Source organism: Tripterygium wilfordii, chromosome 12, assembly GCF_013401445.1.
Source record: "Tripterygium wilfordii isolate XIE 37 chromosome 12, ASM1340144v1, whole genome shotgun sequence".
NCBI classification, from domain to species: Eukaryota; Viridiplantae; Streptophyta; class Magnoliopsida; order Celastrales; family Celastraceae; genus Tripterygium; species Tripterygium wilfordii.
In genome coordinates this window covers 3,927,987-3,945,246 of record NC_052243.1, presented here as the reverse complement: position 1 = coordinate 3,945,246, position 17,260 = coordinate 3,927,987, and the positions used below count along the sequence as shown (strand labels likewise).

The following is a 17,260-nucleotide window of genomic DNA, read 5'->3' as shown; positions in this document are numbered from 1 at the left end:
GGCCATATATATTTATATTTTTTCTATTATTTTATGGAATCTCAATCAAAAAACTACTTCTGGGGCCTTGAATCATAATCACCATATTAATTTCAACTCTTATTACTTACATTATTGCTTATTTCGTCATATTACTACTACAAGTCCTTTTGGTTGATATTCTAGATAGACTCCATGATGATTTAATTAAAGTTGACAAGGATTCAAAAAACCAATATAAATAATCATATCATTTTAGTATATTTTGACTTTAATTAATGTCATGAAATAATTACTAAACTCCAAAGTGTATACCATGATTTTTTTCTGTCTGCCAATAAATGCACGCATAAAGTTATTCATGTGGGTATTTCTGTATCGATAGAGAAGGATCCACGACTCAAATTAAGACTATGAAATAAGTCGCGAGCCACTTAAAATCAGAATTGGCTTAGAATTTTAAGCCTTTGCGTGCGCAATTCGTTTCTGATCTCGATAAAGTTACTTAGAATTTACTTATTATTTGGAAGTAAAAATGTAATAAAGTATGTTATTGTCGTAGGAACTATGGAATTTAATGGTTTTTTTTAACCCCCTCCTTCATTAGAAAATGAATGAAGAGTTTCTACCATGTATTAGGGGGAATTTATCATGATCTAGGAAGAATCACACTCAAGTCTTCAACTTGCTAGCTGGATTTTCTTGATCTACTGTGATTACCAGTCTTTACTACGGACATTGATTTAGAGTCATGGTCCTTGCTCCTTAGTAACAAGCAAAATGGTGAGAGATTTTTACTAGGAATCTAATTCTTCGCTGCAGTCCATCCCCATATTCAAAACCACATAGAACTCGCATACTGTGTGACCATAACAACATTTGAGAACATAACCACCCAAACCAAGTTAGTGCTCCATCTGAATCTGGGTTATGTACTAATAGTTTTAAGGAGTTGTTCTCTCTATTCTATAATGTGTACCCTCATCATGTCAAGCGTGATGCAAATCACGCAGCTGATACTGTAGCCAAACTAGCCTTGCTTTGCGAGACTAGACAATGGGTTGGAGATCCTCCAGACTTCATTGGGTCTATTTTGGCTCTTGATTCTTCTTGATGAAGTTGTCTTTTTCTCAAAAAAAAAAAAAAAACACCACCCAAACCATTACTAGATTGGCTTTCAAGAATCCTCCTCACTCAAGGAGGGAAATTTAATTAAAAAGAGAACAATTTGGATAAACATATATGTTACCATACATCAACTAGAGTGCATATGCATCAACATTACATTAGCGCAGAGTTTAAACTTTGGACCCTATACATATATTCACAAGCTTGCTACGTATGTAAGGAGATAGAAGGAGCCCAAATTGCTGACTATACAGCGTACTTGGCCGAACTTGTCAGCCTCGAACAATGGTTTCTATTTACATATTCTGAGGGTAACTGAGACAGTAAAGATCAAAGGAGAAAAGAAAGAACTCGTTAGTGGGAGTTCTCACTGTGTTGCAACTTGCACCAAATATAGGATTACTGCAAGATATAGAGTGAACAGGCGAAAAATTCTTCTAATCGTGCTCTAACATTTCATCATTTGATATCAGGAGCAACGGTAAGACTCGAACTTGTTATGTGTACTTCCTCAGGTTTCTTTTAGCCCGAAATTTACCAAGCTTGTCCCTCCATTGTGCTGTAGGAAAAAGACCAACATCATGAAAGGTAAAGGCTTACAAGGACAAACTAACAATGACGAAAGCAAGAATGCAAAACTGTAAATCCTGAGGAATATCACACCAGTTAAAGTAGCATAACTCAACTAAAAAATCTGAAGCAACACTCGCATGCAAACAAACACATGTTCTCATGGGCACAGATATACAAAACAAATCAAATGGCATCAGCAAGAACTAAACTTCCTGCAACTTATTCTGCTTACATCATGTTGAACCTGTGTGTTGGGAGTGGGGGTGATGAACGGGAGAGAGAGGAATTAGCAAAATAGACGAAGAATTATCATACCTGCATCTCCGTAGCGTTCCTCAACAGCAGCCTTGATCATGTTGCTCACAAGATTAAATTCCTCTGTATCAAGACAAGGCTGGCTACTGGGCCTGAGAGCATGATGTTTACAAAGTATAGAACCCATCTTAGACCGAGTGTTCCAAAAGAGAGTCTTATCATAAAATTTTCAAAAGCATTTTCAGTTGCAAAGCTCATTATTCAAATGCATCACCGGGACAAGTTTTGCCTTAGTAAAACTGGTCAAAATTGCTGATGTATCAAAACTAACCGGTCCAACTCCGTGAACAATAAGCCATCTGAAGCCGGGGTATGTGCTGATAGCTTGCCAGACTCAATCACTCTCATCCCATCACTGTATGCCAAGTACTTGTTCACTTGTATTGGTACCTGAGAGAATAGATGCAGAAAAAACAAAAAGGTTTCTTGTAGGTCAGCAAACAATTAGCAAGCATTTAAAGCATTCTGCTATCATAATCATTAAGTACTGATGTTTGAACTCGCCAAACCAAATTCAAAGTAAACCCATGTGACAAAATCACCTCAGCAGTTGTCTGATCATCACTAATTTGTCTTTACACCCTCCTAAGATCAGTCTATTCCGATCAAAGCATCCAGAAATACAATCATATCCTTATTACTAACATACAGGTGCAAGAAGAAAAGGGTACAATTCTAGAGCCATGGAAAAGCAGAAGCAATCAGTATGGAAAACAAGACAGATAAAAGTCAGTCCGCATAATGTAATATCAGTGTATTAAGGTCCTAATAAGTGACAACTGATAGAACCTATTATTCTCAAGTCTTGCAATCCCAATCAATACAATAAAAATAAATGTATGTCTCTTACTTCCATCCTAGCTGAAGTTCCTAGCGGAAGCAATTGGAAGAAGCTGTCTAGCAAATATCATGAAGACCAGATCTTAGTTCTTACGACCAAAATGCCGGTATGGTTCAAATTCAACCCAATCACTTTGTTGCCGTGGTCTACAAATTATTTGAACACCAGTTCATATAATTACAGATATAGTAGGTACTAGGTAGCAGAAAATCACGGCAGCAGTAGCCCCGAAGTGCTAAACCAATATAAACAGGGAGAAAATAACTTAAACATAACTACATGGACTGTGTACCTTGCATCTCACTGCAATGTTGATGGCATCCGAAGGGCGAAGGTCAAAGCTGACACTCTCAGTTTCATTGCCAATCTAAATTCAGATTTAGTATTAGATCAGCAATCTCAACATATCTAAAGGTACTGCATGTAAATAAATTAGTCGCATTCCAAAAATATGACAACTCAAGCAAAGGCTTTTCGCACTACATGCCTTCGTCAGGTACAACTGAGCGAAATATGCCTCATGCACTCTCTTTGTAACTCTAACAAGTTTGACCTACATGAGAGGAAGCCAAATACCATGATTAGATGATAAAGAGTCGATGCATATCAGATGCTTGCACTCAGAAGTCAAGGAATTCAACATACTGCGTAGCCCATCTTGTCAATCATCTCCTGCACCACTTGGTACATCGTGGGCCTAGCCTGGAAGCAAACACCCAAATTATAGAAGTGGCCAAATATCAACCTAAACTACAAATCCATAAAAAAGGGATGTTGAGGGGGAATGAAACCATACAATTTGGACATTGCGCAATGCAGCCATAAGCAGAACACTTGGCATCTCCACTACATTAAGGAAATCACAACTTTATAAGCATGGAAAAAAAATTGAAAGTATATATTCTAGATGGGACAAGTAATTTTTTTCTGAAAACATTAATATAAGATGGACATACAGACGATTATAGGGAGGAGAAGACCGGTCCCATCTTCCATCTTCAATACAATTGCTGGATGTGGAGCATAATCTGGGAGATGCCCACCTTGAGGGCTGTTATGGACGCACCTCAGGTGCCTACCATCCCTCATTTTAACCATGAAACCATCAACTCCACTCTTTACCTCGACTGCAGGAATAACACAAAACAGATATTTTCAACTTACATTACTACAGAAATTACATTACCTAAGTAATTCACAACTACAAATATTCATGGATAGGACAAATACCAGATATCTGTGAAATCATTTCGAAAAACTAGTTAGGAAACTACATCAGCATACCGGCTTCAATTATGCTAGAGTTGACATAATCTTCATGACTCTCATTGAAGTTTTCTGCAGTGCTGCCATTATCATCTGACGATGAACTTAAAGTACACTTCACCGTGTTGCACTTTCGCGCAGTCAGTTGATGATGAGATACCCCCAACTTAGTGTCGCAGCTGAACCTCTTGAATCCCCATAACTCACGTCTAAGTAGCCTAGCCTTTATCACAGGGACATTCACCGGGAAAGTATACACTCCAGCCTGTCTTGAGCGGACAGCTGGGCAAATGACTGGTCCTTGCAGTGACGCCATCTCTCACTTCCTTCAACAGTTCAACACCCACCCCAAACTAAATAAATACATGTATAATACCAATGCACGGTGCAAAATCCAAGTAGAATGGAAAATTATACCACAATTTAAAATAATTAATCAATTGCAAATAATTCATTCAGTCAATGGGTATATGTATTGGAATTCATAAATTCTTGCTGTAGTCTGAGATAGAACTTGAAATTTCCATTGATATGTTCTTATAACTTATAAGCATACTACGCTGCAATGGGGACCATCAAAATCGGCTAAAAACAGAGAAGGCCAAAAATCCTTTGTGGATTCCAATCATATGTTAATATAACCGATATCATACAGAGTCTTAAAAAAAGATATATCGGATTCCAAATATATATACATAAACAAATTTAATCCCAAACAGGATTCCATTTAAAGCATATTCCACTTCTCAGATTACCAAATACTAGGATCAGTCAATTATTATTAACTTCAAATCCAAAACAAAAACTGAAGATCACAAAGATCAAACAAATTCCAAAACCATAAGCCCTACAACACCTGTAAGATAGCCTGAAAAACTCCCAATCAAAACTTCAAATCACCAATCACGGACAGAAATTGCAAAAACCTTCAGTTTCTTCACTTTTCTGCAATCAAAATTAAAGTTAATCGTGAAAATCCAGTCCCGTTGAAAGTAAAATTAGACTTGACGAAATTATAACCATGCTTACAATTCCGATGGATCTGAGCAATTGAGGAAATATGGATATGAAGGATTAGTGAGTGGGACTGGACAGAGCCATAGAGGAATAAGAGACGGTGAAAAGAGATAAGAGATTCTTGCTCTTTTCTGGAAGAGAAGATATTATTATTAACAATATTAGTAACTTCTTCTGTAGCTATGGTGTCAGCATCATCAGTTTTATGAATGATCATGTTTCAATCTAATTACTGTTATGCCCCTGTTTTCGTATGTAATGGGATTCGGAGGCTCCATTTGGTGGAAACGCCTCATCTGAAATTGGCATAATGTCATGATTTTAACCCTCAAATCCCAAGAATTAGGAATGTGACCAAACTCCATTTGATCCGGATGACAGAATTTATCAGACACAGATTAAACTAAGTTTGGACATAAATTATATGTCCAAAATCAAGGATCAAATATAAAATTTTTGTTCAGTTTAAAATTGGGTATAAAATTGGGTATGGGTCTAAATACGAAAATTTTATTTCATTTACTTGTCCGGACCCTAACCCGGATTAGGTCATTGTCTAACTTACTTGTCCGGATTTAAATCAATTCAAGTATGGTCAATTAAGTACGTCCAAAATCCAATCAGTGTTAGGGTCCGGATATATAAATTTTTAATAAACATGTAATGTTGTCCAATCAAAAACTGATTTGGAATTGATTTTTTACCACCCTTAGTCAGAATATTCTAAATATATCATAAACTTTATTCATTCCTCACAAAAAACACGATTTCACTCTTCGCACTCTCAACAAGATTTCACTCTGGACACCCTCAGTTTGTCCCATCTTTTATTTAAGAACTTTTAATCCAAAAAATAATATAGTTTGTTTAATTTTTAAAATATGTAACAATTTTTTTTAGTATTGAACATATCCTTAAATCTCATGAAATGTGGAACAATTTGATAATTGATTGCATCTGTTTTATGATAAATTGTAAAATGTCTCTACATGTAATTTGTCACAGTATTTTAAACAACATAAATACTATCAATAATAATTGAACCAAACACTCCTAATATTTTAGACAACATACATGTGTTACTTTTCAAATGCGTTAGTTTAGGGTTGACAAAAAAATCACTTTCGGATCAGATAATAACACGTGTTTACGAAATATTTACATATCCAAACCTAACATAGATTGAATTTTGGACGTAGTTAATTGATCAAAATCAAATTGGTTTAAATTCGGACAAGTAAATTGGACAATAATCTAATATAGGTTAGAGTTCTAACAAATAAATCAGACAAAGTTTCTATGTTTGGACTCAGATTTGATTTTAAAACGGATAAAAATTTATGCTTGGATCCAGATTTTAGACATAAATCATATGTACAAACTTGGTTTATTTTGAATTAGACAGATTCAATCATTCAGATCGGATAGAATTATGTCACCCCTATCGTGTAGTTCACCGAGCCAAAGAGAAGTCAAATCAAGCAGTAATATTGCAATTGCTAGATGGGCATAAATGACATTTCGTTAGAATGGATATATATGATAACAGAGCGTGCAGGCTGACATCAACACTGGCTGTGTAACAGAATTGAACTGCCGGCGGCTGAAAAATTATGGAGGTACCTCGGCGAGTGCCACGTGTGTAGACTTTAGAGACTCCCATTATGATCCGGATGACTCTCTTTTGTTTTTTTTTTTCCCCTTGAAATATCATTTTTGAAAGAAAATACGTGGACTGGGCCTTCTAATGATAGGCTTGAGCAGTAAGGCCCAGCTTGTAAGTACAGGGGAAAATGGCCGCTTGAAGACCCGGCTTTGAAATACAAACATGACATCCCTTTTAATCATATACAACGTAATCAATCAACCTCCCTCACGTCACTTTGAAGTTATATGCATCTCATTTGTGTTTTCACTCTCGTACTCTTCCCTCACGTCACTTTGAAACGATGATCAATCTGTTCGTGTTTTCCATCTCATATGCGTCCCGTTTGTGTTTTTCCCTCCCCTACTTCCCGCTTGCGTATGGAAAAAAAATAAATTAAGTAGACTTTCTAACATATAAGACATCCATTATAGATTTGAATCTAATTAGGGAAATCATAAATCATAGTCAAATTAAACAATAATTAAGCAGTACAGAAATTAATGAGTGCGATGCATGAAGTAGTATTGTTTATAATGGATCAAACTTGGTCTATCCTGGATATCTTGCTTTTCTTACTGCAGGATGACCAAATTTGCTCCACTAGAATACCTTCATGCATGCTTTCAAGATTCCAATTAAAATTGACAAGTTAACATCGGATTTAAGTAATTATGTCTATCAACCGAAGTTGGGAGCTGGAGGCCAAATGCCTCCACCACCACCATCACTGATAAAATCACCAGATACGTAAGACATGCATGATAATGGGACTAGGCACAGTCCTTGACTTCTCAGATCTTGCTTTGCTTCTCCATTTTGACTCCCCCCAACACTTGAACCCTACAAAATTAATTCAATTTCGCAATTAATTAATTTTACAAAACAAATATATATTATATGTATGTGAAAGCTTGTAATCCCACATCACTTGAAGAGTATCAAACATCTCTCATTCAACAAGGCCTTTTTTGGGTTTAAGTACCGTAAGCGACGGTCAAGAAAAACAAAGTAGTGCTAACCCCGAAAAAAGTTGTATGTATCGATAATGAACCAGTAAATCCAAAACCGATAGTATTATTGATGTTGGTTGGTTGGATTTCTGATAAATTAAGTAACCATAAACATGTGTGTGTATATATATATATATATATATTGGAATGAACTCTTCTTTCTCACCCCTTGGGTTGTTCTGCCGGTCTTGTTGCGTGATGACTTCATGTATGGAACACTTAGCGTCTGCAAGACGTACATATTCAACATGCCATTATATAATAATACAATTTTAAACATTAAGAATGCACATTAATGACACAAAAACTAGAACTAATTATATCTGAAAAAAAGAGAGGCATTCTACTAGTTATTTTTTGCACCATTAATCCCAACCCACTAGTACAATATTATTCGCTTTAAGGCTCTCACCCGCACGACTTTAAAACACGCGTATCATGCTAGCTAATAATGAACTACCCGATTATGAATCGTACCTCAAATAACATGAGACACAAAAATCACCACTCACCTTCCATTATAGTACCTTATTAAAAAAAATTATATTATTAATAATCTAGCTAGTGCAAAGGATAAGAACCAGATGATGACCATGCCACAACTGCTTCTTAAACTTGTTGAACCCTTTAGTGTAAGATATGTATATTAGTAATATAGACGTCAACAACTACTATTTACAAGTTAGTCAGCAGACAGTACATCACGCCACACCAGAGAGGGATTGGAAAAGTAAAGAAAAAGGAAATGCAGCAGGGAGCACAAACTACGAGAAAAACAAAGTGAATCATCACAATATACAATAATATTACACTAACAATGAATCATATAGGAACCCTAGCTATATATAGCATTAGGGTTTTTTCCATTCTAGAAACGACTCACGAGGCTGTACAAATAGTTTTGTACATATATGTGTGTGTGTGTGTGTCTTTGGGTGTCAAGAATGTGAGAGTGCATCAAAATTAGGGAAGAATGTTGGGACTAACCTCGACTTGGTTTTGAAGGAATTTTATGTACCCAATAGCCTCCATAAGTACTGATGCTGTGTCTGTCTGCAATATTTTTATTAGTTATTAATTTTAATATAATAGTTTTATAGATATTAGTATTTTTTTTTCTAACTATCCCAACTACAGGATAGACGCACACGATTTTATCAATCATATGAGACAATTGGGGCCAAAGATTTCATAAAATCATGTGTGTCCATTTTAGTATTTGGGATAATTGAGATTTGAGACAAAAAAAACGTTGGGATCTTTGTATAGAATTTTTTAAAGAAAAAACAATTTTCCTTTTTTGAGTTATTACCTTGCCAAAGGGAGCAACCAACTGCTGTAGAGCTGCAATTCTATCTCCTAACTTTTCTTTCCTAACCTGTTTAATTCAGTGTAAATCAAAGCCATATATATATATGTATGAGATTAATTAATTATCTTGAATCAAGATGAGTATTTGTTAGTACCTTAAATGGTGGACAAGAGGAGCGTGACTCCAATCTCGATTTCTTTGGAGCAGATTGTTTCCCTAAGCTACTGGCCCTCTTTGCCTCTGTTAATTCATTGTTGTTGAATGGCAATATCTTCAAAATTGCAAAGAACAAATTAACATCAGTTGAAGAGAAAGGGAAAAGAAACTGCCAGTTGAGAATCTGATAAAGCTCTTGGAATAAACAAAAAAGGGGAAGTCTATTCTTTTGGTGTATAACTCTGTAAAGAAATTTAACCATAAAAGGATTTCAACTTTTCTATTACCATTATATTTCTATTTCTTCTTTCAAGTTTTCTACCTCACAAATATACATTTAGAAACTATATACTAGTATTCCCTTAATCATAAATTAAACCCCTTTTTTTTGGTAACCAAGGTCTAAGGCACCAACTAGTTCAGTATGCATTTCGAACAACTGAATGAGCGTAAATCTCAGGCTAACTGCACCACCTACTCCAGTATGCCTTTGGAACAACTGAATGGGCATAAATCTCAAGCCGTCAGAACAGCCCGCACCACATAAATTAAACCCAATAGTACTTTAGTTGACTCAACAAGAAAACTTGTGATTTCTTGCGGTTGAACTTCAATGATCCATTCCTATATATCATTATACTTTGGACTGATTAAGATTGTGATATATATATGACATGCATGTATATAAAGTAACTTATAAGTGGTGTCTTTTTTTGAAGAGATTAAGATTCCAAATGGCAACAAAATTAGTTAACTAAGATTATATATTGGGCTAATTACATAGCAGCAATGGTAGTAACTGTGCTGCAAGAACAAGAAGAAATTGAAGGAGAGAATCACTTACTTTAGTACTAGTAGAGCTGCATGAGGAGGTTATGTGATGAGTTGGTTGCTGCAAACGATCAAGACCAAATGAAAGGCTGCTGGTTTTGTACATGCCAAGGTTGTCATTATGATGATCTGAAGAAGCTCCCCTATAATTACAGCTCCCAATACTAGATCTTGAACAACTACTCAACAGATCCAATGCCTGCAAATTAGTAGTAGTAGTTGTACTAATGTTGTCGAATGCCGGTACGGATTGATGATTCAAGTTTGATATATTTATACTGGGATAAATCTGGCTGAAGCTCCCTCTACCAAATCTAGGGCAATTACCATTGTAGAATTGATCTCCTGAAGGTGAAAACTGATGATGATGCCCATTCATTATTGGAAAACCAGAAGAGAGAGTCTTGAGCAAGAGCTTCTGACTAAGATCATCAACATTATTCAAATCTCTTTGTGAGTCTCGATCTTCAATGCTTGATGATCTGTTTAACATTTGAGTGAATTTGGGGAAACAATCTGCATTAGTACTTGTACTCCATTGATGATCATGGGCGCCCAAGTCTTGGATCATGGAACTGAGAGGAGGAGGGAAAAGCATGTCATTTTTATGATGAATTGGGTTTGATGAGATGACTACTCCATGGCAGTTTTCACTGAAATTTACACTGCTGTTCCTGCATGAACATAAATAGCATTCATCACCAATTAACTACTTTAATTCCACCAAAGATTTGAAAAATTAAAACCCAATTCAATGATAAGGAGTTCTACGCATAAGTTGAAATATTTGTGGGGGATTTTTGATTGATGGGAATCAAAACAGTAAAAGAAAAGGCAACAAAGTCTGTGGGGAAAAAATCATAGTAAAGGAGATTCCAAATTCAAAGCAGCTCAACTTACATTACATAGAGCAAGTGATTTTAAGAGAGGGAGAAAGGGAGAGAGAGAGAGAGGGGGAGAGAGAAAGAGAGAGAGAGAGAGAGAGTACTCACAAAGTGATGTTTGGGGTCCAAGCATAGTTGGATATTGGAGAAGCTAAAGAAGAACAAGACGAAGGAGAAGACCCAATAAAAAGCTGATGGTCTTGATGATGAAGAAGCTGCGGATGTTGTTGTTGTTGTGGTTGGAGATGGAGATGGAGATTGTTTCCAGACTCCATGATGACACTACACAGAATATGTTCTTTCTTTCCTTTTCTTTAAGAAAAGGAGCTAGCTTGAAAATCCCTAGATGGGGAAGAGAAAAAAAAAAAAAAAACTAGCAAAGCAAAGGAAAAGAAAGGAAAATAGGGAAAGCTTTCTCTCTCTAGGAATATGTTTCTCTCTCTATTCAAATAGTTAGTTCAGGTGACACCCACATACCCACTTGTTTAAAGTAGTGTACTACTCTCTTTGATTATCAATACAAAGAAACTCTTATCTCCTTTCTTCTTCTTCTCTCCATACACCTTTCTCTCTCATCACTTTTTATTTTTTTGAATCTATATATGTGCTTTTTTATTACAACTCCTCTGCTGCAATTACAGGGAGATGATTATACTTCAACAAAGCTATGATTAGAATCCATGCCTTCAATCCCAAGGTTGCTTTCAACAAAAACTACTCTGAACTATATACTCAAATAATAACACCCATGCTTTCTCTCTCTATATCTCTACCTATCTCTCTCTCCCATCCCCACATGTCTAAGCCAGTAAGCCATGCCCTTTTATATATATACATGTATGTATATATTGTCCTGGCTATGCATATGAATGAAGGGATCAGAAATAAGGGGTTCTTCTGTCCAAGCTTACATATATCACTATCAATATCCCATTGACATGTGGGACCTATAACATTATATAGGGTACTTGTTTTTTGATCTGTTTTATATACAATCAAATCATCAAAAAAGACTGAATAATTCTAATGTGGTAGAAAATTATTCTCAAAATTACTTACGTTTGACCATTAAAGTTGATTTTGAGTACATTAGTTTGTTTCTTTTATTTTTTTTAATTTCTGCTTATTTTTCTAAAAAAGAGTTGGTAATACATTTTTTTTAATAATTGCGTATATATTGACATATGCTATATAGTGTTTTTTTTTCTTTTGTTTTTTTTTTTTTGCAATGGGAAACTTAAAACTAGCTTGTCATTATATTATTTATTTTCCAAAAAATTTCTTATGTTTTACGTACAATTTTTTTTAGCAAATTAATAGGTAAATTAAAATCTCAAGAATCATAGTATGTGATCCAACTAGTCGACTAAGTGATGCATTTGGTAAAACGTTTGAAATTCTATTTAAAAGTGGCATTTCATATTTTTAACCCAAAATAGATAGAATGCCCTACCTTTTTCGGTCATATTCTATATATACCATATTATTCACAATTTTGCTTGAAGATACAAACCATGATAATGTTTCGGGATTTAATTGTCGGATGATTTTTTTTATGTGAGAAGAAGGTAGTTTGTTTAAATTCTTAAATATGTAATAATTTAACTTTATTTAATTTTAGTGTTGAACATATCTCAAATCTCTTGAAATGTAGAATAATTTGATAATTGATTGATTATGTTTTATGATGAATTGCATAATGCCCCTATATATAATTTGTAATAACATTTTGAACAGCACAAATGCTAACAAAAATTAAACCAAATTAATAAACACAACATTTTAGGCAACATATATACTAACATTTCATATAACATCTTACGTTAAATCTTAAATGTTTTGCCAAATAGACCTATTATAAACTTAATGACTAATGGAATTTAATTCAATTTTTACTCCATAGCTAGGCGTACTCCATGTCATATCATGTTGAATTAAAGAGGGGGGCATGATCCTTATTTGCTTGAAAATGTTTGATAATTTTAAGCTAGCTAGCTTCTAAGAAGGGAAAAGAAAGTAAAAGTGAAGTATGATAGCTCCAATGGTTGCTCTTACAAACATGAAACTTAATTACATGTATCTGGAACCACCTTTACTTATCAGGAATCCACTCCAATATATCTCCATCACAAGTAATGTTTTTATGTCAACATAAAAACATTTATATATACCAGAAGAAATATTAAAAAAACCATTTATGTATGATTCTTAGGAGTTTATAGTACTTATAATCAAAGTCTAATTGATTCACATTTATTTTTTTTTAATTTTTCACATTATCGAATTTTATTTTTGATAGCCAAGAACGATACCATACAAATTTACCCTTTGAACATTAGATATGGATCTAAACTCGGTCCGTATACACAGAAATTTCTCAACGATAAGGTCAAACATAAAATTAGTTCTCATTGTTTGCTAAAAAAAATATTGTTAATTCTTTGGACATATCCATATGCATTAATATTGTTTAAGAGGCCTATGTTTTTGTTTCAAAACATTAATGATGATGCATCAAGTAGTCTAATGCAAAGATCAATCATTTCTCCTAGTGGCAAACAAAAAGAAGCTAACCCTACAATCTTATAGCTAGCCATTCTCTCTGCACACGAGTATTGTGATATACACCTGTAACTTTAGCTTTTCCCATCTACCTTTCCTGTTTTTCTATTTTAGTCAATCTTTGTTAATTTGTTATGACACTTTTTTTTTACGGAAAACAACCACGTACAATTTCATTTCTTGAAAATTGATATGAAATTAAACTCGGAAAATCAAGCCCGTGTACACATAAATTTTTCACTTACTGATAGAAGTTTCTCTCTATATACATGCAGATGCATGCATAAACATTATTTATATTTGTTATTATATTTACTATTTTTTAAAGTTTAAATTTACTTTGTTAATGGGAAAAGGTGGTTTAGTAAGAAAGTTACACTTTTAAGCTTAGAAAACCAAACCTTATTGACCAAGATAAAGCTTAAGCTTATCTACAAAATCCTCTCTCGGTCTCTCACATTCACAAGCAAACAAATGCATTGAGAGAGAAATTAAGAGAGAGAGAGAGAGAGATTAAATAGTTAATAAGATGGATTAAGTATGATAATTAGCTGCTTGTCATTCAATCAAACAAAAGTAAAAAAAGAATGATAATAATAAAATGAAAAAGCTTCACATCGATCAGTCGAAAAAGTTGATATAGGAGAATGTGAGAGATCTGCAGAGTATGGGCAAGCTTAGCTTTGCTTTCTTACTTCTTTTTCTTTTTTTACTCTTTTATAGCATGCCCACACCTTTGTTTAATCCTTCAAAGTATTCTTTCTATTATTATTATTACTTTTATTTATTTTGTTCATCAACTTTTTTTAATTTTAGTTTGTTTAATTCTTCAAAGTTTTCTTTCTTTTTGGAGAGTTTTTATTTCTTTCCCTTCCTGTCCGTCTATTGCTTCACTTTACTTGCCTTCAATAATTTCCCATAATATACTTTACCTTCAAATTTTAAAATTTCTAATTACTCTCACTATCATAAAAATATTAAATATGCAACTTGTATATTTTCTTACGAAATATTAATCATATATATATATATATTCACACACATGCTCCGTCTCAATACGGACGTCCTTATTAGGGTTTATATAAGTACCTCTATTTTTAAACCCTAACCCTAAAATATTTGAGATTAAAGTTGATTAAACAATTCTAAACCCTAAAACTTAAATCCTAAAAACCTAAATCTTAAACCCTGACCCCTAAATCAAATTTAATTTTGGTCATTTCGTCAGATCTAGGGGCTTAATATAGAGGTATTTATATTAACTCCGATAAAAACGTCCTGACTATATGTTTTTTTCATTTTTTCATTTTTTTCCAGTGCTAATAACAATGAGATATATACAACATATACATAGAACTATTTTGCTTAAATAATTGCATGGTATTATTAATTGTGATCCAAATAGGCATACACAGGAGGATGATCACTATTATGATATAATGATGGTATGTTCATCATCACTTATCCTGTCATACTCAAAACGTTGATCCTTCCGATTTTGTTACACATACTAACACTTATAAATCCCACATCGATTTGGTTTAAGTCAACGATTTTATAAGTAAAAATTACGTTGATCCTTCCGATGTTGTTACATATACTAACACTTATATTGATCGATTTTGTTTAAACGAGCGATTTTATAAATAAAAATCTAATCACTCTCAATTAAAAAAAGTTATTTTAACGACGAACTGTGCCGGCCGGATTAATTGGCCGACCATATATGTTTCAGTCAAATACAACAAGGCAATCCCATTTTATGTTATCTTTTGTCAGCAAATTAAAGAACTTTCTCTATTAGTGGAAAAATGAGTTAGTACCTTTCCTTTCTTTTATTAAAGAAGTTGACCAAGAAACTACTTACTGAAAAGATCCATAAAACTCTTTCCCTGTGACAAGAAGCTCAATTATATAAATCTTTTAGTTTTAAAGGAAGCATCAAACATGATAGTTCACTTCACTAGTGAGTGATTGAATTTAAATGTTGTCTAATTAATTTGCTTTTTAAATATGTCTTATTATTAGTATTCCTTTAATGCTCAAAAGGCAACTCTCTATGATTGATCCCTTTAGGGCACATCACAATCATTTATGGGGATAAAAAAACCAACCTTTCTTTTGGGTCCTAACCAGTCAAACTAGAGGTCAAACATAGCACTATAGAATTAATTATATATATAATTCATCATAATAATTCATTTCCAAAGCATTAATCTTTAATCACTACCTTGCCTAAGAAATTATTAATGCTTTCTCTATTATTTATAGATAATCATTTTCACTCTCCTTCTTTTCTTTTTTTTAGTAATCAATAATGACACCATACAAATTTGTCATATGGACACCTGATATGTACCTAAATTCGGGTCATATATCAGGCCCACATGAATAGAAATTTTCTTCCTGATGACATGGTAAATTCAGCCAAAACCAATTCTGTTTAAAGGAATCAATATTGGAATCATAATTTTCTTATTAATTTTTTACTCAAAATACGTGAACTTTTCAATTCATACAAAATTATTCAATCTCTTCAGCTAGTGATGATTTTTTAAAAATAAAATAAAATGGGAAACCAATTTGTGTCGTGACAATATACATTGCAACTTTAAGTCAAATATTTGGCAAAAAAACCCTTAAAAGGTGGGTTTAAAGTGGGGACTGGGCTAGGGCTTAAAGGTGTCTTGAGAAAAAGACAAGGCATTGGAACCGGAGAATATATGCCTTTGGAGAAGATGAAAATCCAACACTGTGATGGCCCCATGCCTTTGCTTTCCCTCCTATAACATCTATTCAGGTTTGCATAGCAGCCACAAGATGCGAGATCAACGGCACAGGTTTTGCCACGTAAGCTACATTCATGTCTTTTAACTAGCTAGCCCTGCAATCTTCAGTCTTCCTGTTCCACTAGAAATAGTGGGCTTTTTTTGCAATTGATGAATTTCAGTTGCCTTTATAGAGCAGACCAAGTAGATTTTTGTTCTATACTGTCTGTTCAATCTACGGCCCATGACAAATTAATTAAAGTAAAATTTACTCTTTTATTTCCCTTTCCTGCTTTTGGGTATTTGTTTTTTTTAGGGTTCTTTTATATAGGCTTATTTGGCCACTCATGTTTTTAAAAATGCTTCAAATCAGTTCCGTGGAGTAGCCTGAGTGATAGGAAGAATCTTGTTATGTGTGGGTTAGGTGCATGGATTCAGGTTCGATTTCGTGCTTGAGATTATATTCGTGATTGAACTGACACATGTATTGAGACATACCACTATCTCCGAAAGTTACCATGTAGATTGAGTCTCAAAGTGAGCCAACTCTTGAGCCTATTCTCTGTCACCAAAAAGAAAAAAACTTCAAATGAGAAAATATAGTTCCCAATTTGAACCCACTTTAGTGTTGTTGACAGCAGCAATAGTAATTATTTTTTAGTAAAATACTTGCAAGACTTTGTTATTCATGGATTATCTCACTTAACGGTATTTAGGCTCAAGAAAATGCCTCATTAATGGATAGGAATATGTATTTTCTTATAAACCACATGATTTGGGCATACTAAACTGATGTGGGATACCTAAGTAACTAGGTGCATCAGAGTGTAGTCATCAGCTTCCCATTTTCAGGCAGGGCTTCATAGCAACTCTTCAGGAGCTTTAGACAATGTTCATCATCCCAGTTATGTTTCAAATGCAAGAAAGAGCAAAAATAAGTTACAAAGATAACTTAATGCCCGAATTTAAG

The 17,260-nt window shown here is 34.0% G+C and overlaps 2 protein-coding genes across 2 annotated transcripts; both read right to left on the bottom strand.

Moving 5' to 3' along the window:
• Positions 1-1,187: 1,187 nt before the first annotated feature.
• LOC120010076 (bifunctional nuclease 1-like) lies at positions 1,188-5,289 on the bottom strand. The gene is made up of 11 exons (XM_038860768.1): positions 5,132-5,289; positions 4,959-5,047; positions 4,121-4,428; positions 3,793-3,963; positions 3,633-3,682; positions 3,482-3,538; positions 3,324-3,389; positions 3,129-3,203; positions 2,267-2,385; positions 1,996-2,087; positions 1,188-1,666 (listed from the first exon to the last, which is right to left on the bottom strand). Exons 3-11 carry the CDS (start codon positions 4,416-4,418, stop codon positions 1,605-1,607), a joined length of 990 nt encoding a protein of 329 aa, XP_038716696.1. The 5' UTR covers positions 4,419-4,428; positions 4,959-5,047; positions 5,132-5,289; the 3' UTR covers positions 1,188-1,604.
• A 1,900-nt stretch (positions 5,290-7,189) lies between these two features.
• Positions 7,190-11,746, bottom strand: LOC120010691 (transcription factor bHLH110). The gene is made up of 7 exons (XM_038861482.1): positions 11,069-11,746; positions 10,090-10,750; positions 9,244-9,360; positions 9,090-9,155; positions 8,765-8,830; positions 7,944-8,003; positions 7,190-7,607 (listed from the first exon to the last, which is right to left on the bottom strand). The coding sequence occupies exons 1-7, from the start codon at positions 11,233-11,235 to the stop codon at positions 7,446-7,448; spliced, it is 1,299 nt and encodes a 432-aa protein (XP_038717410.1). The 5' UTR covers positions 11,236-11,746; the 3' UTR covers positions 7,190-7,445.
• Between the last annotated feature and the right edge of the window lie 5,514 nt (positions 11,747-17,260).

Bases quoted from the DNA above. Each gene is read 5' to 3' on its own strand.
- LOC120010076 (XM_038860768.1), bottom strand. From the start codon at position 4,418: ATGGCGTCACTGCAAGGACCAGTCATTTGCCCAGCTGTCCGCTCAAGA. The intron at 2,386-3,128 runs GTACACAGTCCA...CTATTCTCTCAG, and splicing joins ACATTGCAGTGAGATGCAAG to GTACCAATACAAGTGAACAA. The intron at 2,088-2,266 runs GTTAGTTTTGAT...TCATGCTCTCAG, and splicing joins TTGTTCACGGAGTTGGACCG to GCCCAGTAGCCAGCCTTGTC.
- LOC120010691 (XM_038861482.1), bottom strand. From the start codon at position 11,235: ATGGAGTCTGGAAACAATCTCCATCTCCATCTCCAACCACAACAACAA. The intron at 9,156-9,243 runs GTACTAACAAAT...TGAATTAAACAG, and splicing joins CCTCTTGTCCACCATTTAAG to GTTAGGAAAGAAAAGTTAGG. The intron at 8,831-9,089 runs GTAATAACTCAA...AAAATATTGCAG, and splicing joins TGGTTGCTCCCTTTGGCAAG to ACAGACACAGCATCAGTACT.